This window comes from Nannospalax galili, unplaced genomic scaffold (genome assembly GCF_000622305.1).
Source record: "Nannospalax galili isolate Female #2095 unplaced genomic scaffold, S.galili_v1.0 scaffold9, whole genome shotgun sequence".
Lineage (NCBI taxonomy): Eukaryota > Metazoa > Chordata > Mammalia > Rodentia > Spalacidae > Nannospalax > Nannospalax galili.
This window is the reverse complement of record NW_008360332.1, coordinates 6,587,422-6,598,727: the sequence shown is the minus strand read 5'-3', so window position 1 is coordinate 6,598,727 and position 11,306 is coordinate 6,587,422. Positions and strand designations below refer to the sequence as shown.

The 11,306-nt window shown below is 39.6% G+C and overlaps 1 protein-coding gene across 5 annotated transcripts in view; it reads left to right on the top strand.

Annotated features, from left to right (window-relative positions):
- Positions 1 to 11,306, top strand: part of Syde2 (synapse defective Rho GTPase homolog 2) — a 41,743-nt gene that overhangs the window by 10,240 nt on the left and 20,197 nt on the right. For 4 of the 5 annotated variants that reach the window (XM_008826261.3, XM_029560289.1, XM_029560291.1 and 1 more), the window contains exons 2-3: positions 915 to 1,580; positions 8,408 to 9,510. In XM_008826261.3, coding sequence (XP_008824483.1) covers positions 915 to 1,580; positions 8,408 to 9,510 — 1,769 coding nt within the window. The remainder of the gene's footprint in view (positions 1 to 914; positions 1,581 to 8,407; positions 9,511 to 11,306) is intronic. The other variant, XM_029560288.1, reaches the window with a different exon arrangement.

The following is an 11,306-nucleotide window of genomic DNA, read 5'->3' as shown; positions in this document are numbered from 1 at the left end:
ATGTATATATTTATATACATATATATATATATATATTTTTTTTTTTGGTTTTTTTGAGAGCGTGTGTCCTCGTAGCCCAAGCTGGAGTCTCACTATGTAGACTAAGTCTCACTATGTAGACTAGGCTGGCCTTCAACTCACAGAGATCCGCCTCTGCCTCCCCAGTGCTGGGATTAAAGGCATGAGCCACCATACCTGACTCAGTAAGACATAGTTTTGAAAATTAGAATTTTATTTTAGTTTTTTATTTAAAAAAAAAAATCTATGAAAAGAAAGGAATGTTACTTGTGCTTTCTAGTGACTTCTTGTCCTTTTAATAATGAGTTGGAGATTATTCAAATATTAATTAAAAGCATAGTGTTGTATAGAAAGCATTCTATAGAAGCTTTTTGCAAATTAGTATGTGTGGAGTAAGACTTTGCCACTATGCTTTTTTTTTATATTTTATTATTTTTATTTTATGTGTATGCCTGTATTGCCTGCATGTAGGTAAGTGTACCAGTGTCGTGCAGTGCCCACGGAGAACAGAAGAGACTGTCACATTCCCTGAAACTGGAGTTACAGGCAGTTATTAGCTGCCATGTGGGTGCTGGGATACGAACCTGGGTCTTCTGCAAGAATAGTCGGTGTTTTTAACTGCTGAGCCATCTCTCCAGCCCCAGCACTATGCGTTTTATAAAGGCAGTGTTAGCTTATATATGTTTTTTCTTAGAATTTCATGGCACACCTGCACTTGGATTTCTAAATAATAGAAATTATATTTAGATAGGAAATTAATGTTTTTGTGGTTTGACTTTGATCTATGAATGTGATTAATATATTCTTTTTAAAAATTTTAATAACTGGTCTGAAGTGCGCTATCCTTCCTCTCATACCTGGCATTATTGTATTCTGTCTTTTCTCCTTTGAAACAGACTTATTTGAAAACGTCTGTGAGTCTTCAGTGAAGAAGAGAGAACATGAAGATCCAAAGGGCAGCACTGAGCCCCATAAACTGCTTAACAGCATCACTGTTTCAAAGAAACGCAACTGGTTATATCAGAGTACTCTCAGATCTCAGAGTCTGGAAGACAACAAGAAATGTCAGGATCGAAGTCATTTCTCCATCTCCGCTGTGTCTCCACCCAAATATCAGCTATCACAGCCTTTCTGCAAATCTCCTGATGAACACTGTACCCACATGGTGTGTAATGCTACTAACTTCTCATTGTCAAGAAATTGTTCTTTAGACTTTAGTGAGGAAAATGATGCTGATGACGAAGGAGAAATATGGTACAACCCCATCCCTGAGGATGATGACCTTGACGTATCGGGTGCTTTGAGGTTTGAAGAGGCAAACTCTACTGCTCTGAGTGCCAGCCTGCTGTCTGCTAGAGACCTGATGAAAGCAGAGCCCTATATGGACTTGCTGCCTGCCCAGCGCATGGGTGATGTTCAGACTGCCCAGTCAAGTGGAATGAATTCCATAGATGCCATCCATTCTACAGAAGTTCTGCAGCAGTACAAGCAGGCCTTAAGACACAAGACACAAGAAGGTATAATGGTAGAGGACAGTCCCGTGTTGAAATCTGCTTTTTCAGGTACAGATGATCGTAGATCTGCTTTTTCTTTCTTCTTTTTCAAGGTTTGAAGAGGCAAACTCTGCTGCTCTGAGTACCAGCCTGTTGTCTGCTAGACCTGATGAAAGTTTGATAGTTGCTAAAGCTAAATATAGAAGATGTCTGTTGTATCTCTATTAAACTTTTCCTTAGAAAGTGAATACATTTTGGGGTTGTAGAGATCGCAGCTTTCAGAGCACTTGCTGATCTTGCAGAGGACCTGAGTTCTGTTCCCAGCACCCACATCAAGTGGCTTACAACCACAACTGCCCATACCTCCAGCCCCAGGGGATCCAAGACCCTCTTCTACCCTCTGAGGGCACCCCCACATATGTGGCATACACATACGTGTGTACATGTGGACACACACACATACACAAAACTAAAAATAAAAAAAAGCAAAATGAGTACATTTCAAAAAAGAGCTCAAAGACGCGCGCGCACACACACACACACACACACACACACACGCACGCTCATGCTGTGGGTCAGACATAGGGTTTTGCATATACTACACACTCAAAATACTGCTGAGCTACAACCCTAGCCCAATAAATACCTTTATATACACGGTGTATTATTACTATTTTTTTTCTTTTTGAGACAGGGTCTCCTTGTAGGCCCAGCTGTCCTGGAACTCACTATGTAGACCAGGATGGCCTTGAACTCACAAAGATCCGCCTGCCTCTGCCTCCCAAGTGTTAGGATTAAAGTTGTGCGCCACCACGCCCGTCCACATGGTGTATTATTTTTATTACAAGCTTGGTTTTACAATCTGGTGTGCTGTGGTATGTTTTGGTTTAGTGGGTTTTTTGTTTGTTTTTTTATTATTTTTTTATTGAATTTTTGCAATCTTCATTCAATATAGTTTGATGGTATTTAGATCCCCTTCCCTATCTGTACCTCCTTCCAGTGCCCCCCTGCCCAATTTAATGTACTCTCTTACATATATAATAGGGCCTATAGAGTCAGATTTATGTCCCTAAATGTCCTTCAGTATGGGTCCATCCACTGGGCCACCAAGAGACCCAGCCCTGTAAGATACTGTGTCATGTGTTTGTACACCCCCCAGCAGCCATCATTTGCCATTGTTCCTTAGGTTGTGTTGGGATTTCTTACCTACTTCTCCATGTTTATGTTAGAATTTTGTCTGGTTTGAACTTGCATAGGACTTGTACATGTTGTCATTGCTGGGAGTTCATATTAGTAAATGACCAGCTGTCTGGATGACTGTTTCCTTGTAGCCATCCACCCCCTCTGGCTCTGGCAGTCTTTCCACCCCCTTTTCTGCAATGATCCCTAAGCAGAAGTTTGATACAGCTGTCCTATTCAGGGATAAACACTCTACAGCCTCTTGTTTTCTGCACATTGGCTACTTGTGGGTCTCTGTGTTAATTGCCATATGCTGCATAAGGCAACTTCTCTGTTGAGAGTTAAGAGATGCTGGATTTTTTTTTTTTTTTTTTTTTCCTGAGACAGGGTCTTGATATGTAGTCCATGCTACATATCAAGAATGCATTCTTGATCCTCCTACCTCAGGGATTAAAGGTGTACAACCTCCATGCCTAACTCAGTTTTAGTATTTTGATCCTTTGAGACAAAGGTTACTTCTTTTCTCATTGGTGAAAGAATGGAACACGGGGAGAGGAAAACAGATAACTTCCTTTATAGAAATCAATTTGACCTTGCCAAAGCTGAAAGGCTGTCTTTCCAGTGTACCTGTAGGCATTAGTTTATGTTTTTATGTCTTAGCTTCCCATGAACAAAGGAGAAAAGAAGAGAAATGAGAAGGATGGTGGCAGTTTTGAAGGAAATTCAGAAAGGTACATTGGAAATGCCAGTGGTGGTTTTGTTTTCTTAGTGTTGAAAGTAAATAAAACCTTTTTCTTTTGTGCATTTCTAATTGTAGACTAGTTTTCTAGGCTAAATCATTTTTTTTTGTACTCTGGATTGGGGGAAAAATAGATACTATATAAAACAGTAGTTGAGCATGCAGGCTGTGATTACTGCAGTGGCAGGGATTCGTACTGGATGGTGCCGCTGACAGGAGGGCAGGAACAAAGTTAGAAGACCTCCATAAAGCTGACACACATTTGGGTTTAGGTTACTGTCATTAAACTTACTATTTTGTGTTTGTAGCTAGTTTTGACCCTGGGAAGACAGACAGACAAACAAAAAATAAGTGTGGAATGACTACTACTTATATCTCCTTTTTCTTTTTAAAATTGAGACAGGATTTCATAAGGTGACTCAGGTTGGCCTTGAACTAAGAATTTTCTTGCTAAAGCCTCCTGAGTGCTGGGATTATGTTGAGATTAAAGGTGTGTACCTCATGCCTGGTTTATTACTGGGTCTTGATGGCTGGTAACTAGGTAACTGCTGGTGGTAATTCCTGTATTACATTTTGTAAAAGGTCTAGCAGTTTACAGAGCAACAATTGGTTGGTTGATCCCTTTCCCTATTCCATAAATGTTAATCCCTACTCTGTGCTGTTTACTGTTTAAGGCATTGAATTTATATTTTTAAGGATTTTTCATTAAATTTTTTTGATGTATTTTTTATTTTATCTATGTGAGTGTTTTTCCTGCTTGTATGTAAGTGTACCAAGTGTGTACAGTGCCCCTGGAGGCCAGAGAACATCAGATCCCCTGGAACTGGAGTTGTGGTTAGTTAGCCATCACATGGCTGCTGGGAACCAAACCCGGGTCCTCTGTAAGAGCAGCCAGTGCTCTTAACTGCTGAGCCATCTCTCCAGCCCCAGGATATTTCATTTTGTACTTGGTTAACACAGCTGCTTTGTGATTTGATTGCTATAGTAGTTTAAATGAATAAAGCATTTCATAGTATTTCCTCTCTTGAGTTTTATAAAATCAGAGCAATCTGTGTGAATATGTGTGTGCGTGTGTGTATGTGTGTGCACGTGTGCACCTGTGTGCGCTAGTGCAGTCCACATGCACATCTGTGCCTTAGAGACAACCCTGCATGTCTGTCCTTGCCTTCAACTTGTTTTGGACAGGCTCTCTTTTGTTGTTAACTATTGCATATGCCGGGCAGGGATTCCCCTGTCTCTGCCTCCCATCTCACTGTAAGAACATTGGGATTACAGACATGCCACCGCATCTGACTTTGTGGGTTCTGAGGAGTGAACTCAGGTCCTCACACTTATGTAAGCACTCTACCCATTGAGCCATCTCCATAGATACACATTTTTGTTTTAATAAATTCCCTCTTGTCTGCAGTAGAAATTCTAACATGTACAGTATTTTTTTATTTTCCCCCCTTCGGTCTTTTTGAGACAGAGTCTCCCTGTAGTCCTAGCTGTCCTAGAACTCACTGTGTAGATCAGGCTGGCCTTGAAGTCACAGAGATCCACCTGCCTCTGCCTCCCGAGTTCTGGGATTAAAGGCGTGTGCCACCATGCCCGGGCCAGTATTTCATTTTTAACCATTAACAATTTAGGGATTATTTACTAATTTGTTAGTATCAGAATGTTCAGTTCCTTAATAACTTAGTAAAACCCAGAGCAATTTAATATACTGGGTAGCTTTTCTAGAATGTGACAAAATAGATTGTAGATAAAGTGGGACCTGGATGATTACAGGCTGTTTTAGAGCAATGAGTTGCAGTACAAGGGGATGCTTTGTCCAGTGCATCAAATTTGCAGTTCCTCACTAGCTGTTTACCAAAAAAGTCTAGTATGCATGCCTAAAATAGCCTCCCTAAGAAGAAACTATTTCTTTGTTGTTAGAATAGAGGTGGGTGGAGGGAAACCTTTATGATAATGCTTTAAAGAAAGGTCTTTTATCTATTGATGTTAAAAATAAACACTTTCACATTTTAAATATTTTATTTGTTATTTTTATTTTATGTATATGAGTATATTGCTTGTATGTAGGTAGGTGTACCTGTGTTGTACAGTGCCCGGGGAGGTCAGAAGAGGGTGTTGGATCCCCTGGAATTGGAGTTATGGATGATTGTTAGCTGCTGTGTGGGTGCTGGGTACCAAACCCTGGTCCTCTGCAAAGAGCAGCTAGTGCTCTTAACTGCTGAGCGGTCTCTCCAGCCCCACTTCCACATTTTAATTGTTAAATACTTTTGCATAGATCAGCTTCTGATATGATGGTTAATGAAAGTATTAGATCTTTATCTATAAGAATAGACAGTCTGAAAAATTAAATATTTTAGATCATGCTAGATTGTTTCTTTAAAGGAAAATTTTAATTTATATAATAAATTTTAGAAGATATTTAAGTTCTTAAGAATAGTTGAGGGGGCTGGAGAGATGGCTCTGTTCTTGCAGAAGACCCAGGTTCTTATCCCAGCACCCACATGGCAGCTAACAACTGTCTGTAACTCCAGTTCCAGGGGATCTGACAGCCTCTTCTGTCATCCGTGGGCATTGCACGACACGAGTGCACTTACTTACATGCAGGCATAATACTCATACACATAAAACAAAAATAATAAAATATTAAGAAAAAAGAATAGTTGAGAAGAGGTCTTTGAAATCAATTTAATGTATATGTCTGGACAGAAAAAATTTAGAGGCTGGGGAGCTGGTTAGTATGTAAGTATGAGAACCTGGGTTTGAATCCCCAGCCCCCATATAGAAAGCTGGCATTGCTCTGTGTGCCTGTAGCCTCAGTGTGAAGGGGTAGAAACAGGTGAATTCCAGGAGTTTGCTGGTCAGCCAGCCCAACCCCAAACAGTGAGCTTCTGGTTCAGTAAGATACCCTGTATTGAAGGAATGAAGCAGAGAGTGGTAGAGGGAGGCACCCAATGTTCTTCTTACCTCACATGCTCATGTGCACACGTGTACACACACCCACTCCATATACACACACAGAAACAAAAAAGTAAAAAAAAAATAGTGTTTAGGAAGATGGAGAGACTGAATGTATAATAACTCATAGGGTTACTGTGAGAATTGAATGAAGGTCTGTGAATACCAGACAGCTCAATAATGAAGTATCAATAATTGATGTATTAAAGTAGTAAACTACTTTTAATATTTTACCCCAAATATTTATAGTGCCTAACTTCTAAGTATGTGGCATTGAGTACTATTTGCTGTATTTGTATTATTAGGTATTTTAAAAAACTTTTTACAGTAAACTTGACTAATTTTGACATAAAGAAAGGTGGTGGTGCATGTCTCTAATTCCAGCATTTGGAAGGTAGAGGCAAGAGTAGTTAGTTTGGGCTGCACAGTGAGATTCTGTCTCAAACAAATACAATAAAAATTTGACATACATTTAATCCAGGTATGGTAAATTATGCTTCTAATCTCAGCACTAGGGAGACTCAGGCAGGAGGATTGCTGGAGTTTGAGGCCAACCTGTACTACATAGTGAGTTCTAGACCACCTGAACAATAGTATGAAACCCTTTTGGGGTGGAGGTTGGTGGTATTATGTATAGAGAAAAATTCAAGACACTTTATTGCTTTACTTTATGAAAACTGAAAAAAAGTTAATTTTATTCTGTTTCGGTTTCAGTTTTATTTGAAACAGGGTTTCATGTAGCCCAAGCTGGCCTCAAACTCTATGTAGCTGAAGATGATCTTAAACGATCTTAAATCCTTCTGCCTCTACTTCCCATATGCTAGGATTACAGACTTGTACCACCTTGTCCAACTTATGTATGTTTAATGTTTTGAAGTTCTGTTAAATTATTGTATACAAATACGTATTTTTTAAACTTTAAAAAAATTTATTATTATTTTTTATTTTATGTGTATGCATGTATTGCCTGCATGTAGGTAAGTGCACCCGTGTTGTGCAATGCCGGCGGAGGTCAGAAGAGGCTGTTGGATCCCCTGGAACTGGAGTTACGGATAGTTGTTAGCCGCCATGTGGGTGCTGGGATTCGGACCTGGGTCTTCTGCAAGAACAACCAGTGTTCTTAACTGCTGAGCCATCTCTCCAGCCCCTGTATACAAATATAATAAGGAAGAAAATGACTTAATTGCTTATAAAGTTATTTGATTATATTTATGGTATTCAATATTTGGTCATTTTTGTTTGATTAGAGTATTAGAATATTCTAATAAAATTTTAGAACAAAGAAGACCTCTTGGCTGCCCAAAATATAGACTTGTCTACTTGGCTTTTAACTTAAAAAAAAAACCCCAAAAAACCCAATACTGCTGGGTATGACAATTAGCTTTAGAGGATTATCAATACAGAAGAAGCATTGTCATAGTAGAATAGTGGTTCTTTTAAATGATTTACTTTGTTTCTTAAGTTACGTGTGTGCATACGTTTCTGTGTGTGGTGTGGGTGTGTGAGTGCAGATGCTTGTAGAGGCTAGCCAGTAGAGGTCATCTGATCCCCTGCAACTGGAGGTACAGGTTATGAACCCCTCTATATGAATGCTAGGAATCCAGCTCTGGTCCTACGCAAGTGCAGCAAGTGCAAGTGTTCTTAACCACCGAGCCACCTCTCTAGCCCTAGACTAGTATTTAAACGTACTGAGATCAAGGCTTTTCTAGTGTTCTCCAAAACTTAAGTTACCATTTAAGGTTGTAACATACTCACTGGAGCATACTGCAGTGGAAACTGTGAAAAGGAACCCAGGCTTCAGAACAGCAGGTAGAGGAGACACTCCTTTCCTGCTGAAAGTCTCCTGCAGACCCTTGCTATTCTGCTTGAACATGGAGATGGAGATTGACCTCATCTTCTAACTAAATACTTCCCATTGAAATGAAATGGGAAGAATTTCTGTCCATGTCAGACCAAGTTTATTTATAAAGAAAACAAGAAATTGATACACATCTCATTATAATATCTTTCTGTCTTGTTTTTAAAGGTCCTGGGATTTTAGCTTCTACAAATAGGACTGAATTTGGAGCTATGGAGCCATCTTCTCCAAGCCCTAGCTCTTTGAAAAAAGGCAGTTCAATTAACTGGTCTTTGCCAGATAAAATAAAATCTCCACGCACTGTGAGGAAATTATCCATGAAAATGAAAAGATTGCCAGAATTGAGCAGAAAACTGAGCGCCAGGGGAGCCTCACAATATATAAACAATCCAGATAACACTCCTTCTTTATCTAAATGTAGCTGTCAAGAAATTCCTCACACTGTTATTCTACCTTCTGGGAACCCAACCACAGCTGCTAAGAGGAACGTCATAAGCCGGTACCACCTTGATACCACTGTGTCTTCTCAGCACACCTACCAGAAGAAAACTGCCGAGAGCTCCAAGTATTCCTGCAAAGGTGGTTACCTCAGTGACGGAGACTCGCCTGAACTTCTCACTAAATCTAGCAAGCATGGTTCCGAACACAGATTTGGAAAAGGAAAAGAAATCATTCCAAACATTTGTAGCAAAAATGAAATAGACATAGATGCCTTTAGACATTACAGCTTTTCTGATCAGCCCAAATGCTCACAGTTCATATCCGGGCTCATGAGTGTACATTTCTATGGTGCAGAGGATTTAAAACCACCCCGGTTAGACTCCAAAGATGTCTTTTGTGCAATTCAGGTAGACTCCGTAAACAAAGCAAGAACAGCTTTGCTCACATGTCGGACAACATTTTTAGACATGGACCACACTTTCAACATAGAAATTGAAAATGCACAGCATTTGAAACTGGTGGTGTTCAGTTGGGAGCCCACGCCAAGGAAAAACCGAGTGTGCTGTCATGGGACGGTTGTGCTTCCCACTTTATTCAGAGTGACCAGGACGCATCAGCTGGCTGTGAAACTTGAACCCAGAGGTCTTATTTATGTGAAAGTGACTCTAATAGAACAGTGGGAGAATTCTCTTCATGGCTTAGATAAAAACCAAGAATCAGTAATATTTGGTGTTGACATTCAAAAAGTTGTAGAAAAAGAAAATGTAGGCTTGATGGTACCACTGCTGATACAGAAATGTATCATGGAAATTGAAAAGAGGGGTTGTCAGGTATTATTTCACTGTGTTTCTCTACTTCCTCCTTTATTAATTCATTAATAAATTGATGTCTTGGGAAAAGTAATTCAAGGTAAAGTTAAAAAAAATTAATTTAAACTGTGTGTGGCCTTTAATCCCAGCACTCGGGAGGCAGAGGCAGGCGGATCTCTGTGAGTTCGAGGCCAGCCTGGTCTGCATAATGAGTTCCAGACCAGCTGGGGCTATAGGGAGACCCTGTCTCAAAAGACCAAAAAAAAAAAAAAAAAAAATTTAATTTAGCTATTTTCCCTGTCCTACTCTACTTTTGTTGCATTACTCTTTGAAGTGTGTTTTGTACTATAAGGTTATGTTGTCAGTGATTTGAGAGCACTCTGGATGGTTCCACAGTTGTGATACAGAACTGCGTGAGTTCTGTAACCAGAAATTGATTTCTTTAACAGTAATGTCTAGGAAAAACTGATAACATAGGGAAAGGCTAATTCACTTAAGAAGCATTTCTGCATGGTTAACATTCTGTGGAAGTTCCAGCAGAGAAGCCATTTTCTCTTCACTCCAAATACCACCCTCTGCTCTTATGCCCTGTCCTCTCAGTCCAGCTCTCTGGAAGTCATAGTCTTACTTGTCTGTTCTGGGTGGCGTCCAAGATGAGGATAGCACCCTCTGATAGAAACACATCTTCATCCTTTTAAAATAGGAAGGCAAAGGCAACTATAGAAGAAACAAAACATCTGCTGTTATTGCCTAACAAGGTTTGAAAATGTTAACCAGCAGTAGGACATGTAACCTACGGATTTTATGGCAGTTGAATAGGCAGGCCCACACCAGAAGGGCTTCAAAGAAGGTAGTTTTTTTTGTATTATGAAAACATTTCCTTTGATCCTATTTAATATTTTAGCTTTACTTTTTGTGTCATGTATATTTAAAAAATATAGCTTCACCTAAAATATTGAACTTATTTGTGGCTTCCTCTCAGTTACGTGAATTCAGTTTGCTTGTCAGGTGACTGAGTGATGAACAGTATCAGAAAGGTGGCCTCTCAGTTTCTGTCTTCTGTCAGCCATCTAGATTTTTACCATGTCTTTCTTGAGATGATGTGACCAGCCTAACGTGCTGTTTTCATTGTGAATGCATCAGGACTGGTTAGGATTAGGAAATGTGAATTTTCTTCCTAGCACTTTCCTTGGTTTTCCATGTATGTTGATCCTTTTGCATGTAGGAGCACTTGGTATTACTGTTTCTTTGCGATAGTTTTAGGCTCTTGACCATCTTTCAGCTAATACAGCTAATCATCTAATTATTTTGGATGCCATTTGCCTATATCATTATTGGTGCTTTCCTACGTTGAGACCTACCTCTCTGGTGCGTTTTGTCAGTTTAATGACTCAGAAGAGAGTCATTCAGTCATAAGTCAATCTGGACATTTCACTGTCCTCCCCATCTTCTAGATCACTTACAATATTTTGTGAAGATTCCCAAATCAATTTTTGAGGATTATTTATGCTTTTAAAATTTATTTATTTATTTATGCATATGTGGCTCTGTGTGGGTATGTGCATGTGAGTACAGGTGCCCACAGAGGCCAGAGGACTTGATCCTCCTGGAGCTGGAGTTATAAGCAGTTGTGAGTTGCCTAGCACAAATGCTGGGAATTGATTTGAAGTCTTTTGCAAGAGATCTTAACCACAGAACCATCTCTCCAGCCCTTTATGCTTTATTTCTGTCTTAAAACAATTTCTTTTTCCTTAACTCTTCCTTCAACTCAAGGAGACTGTACTTCCTAAATAGTCTTTTGATTTGAAAGTATAGAT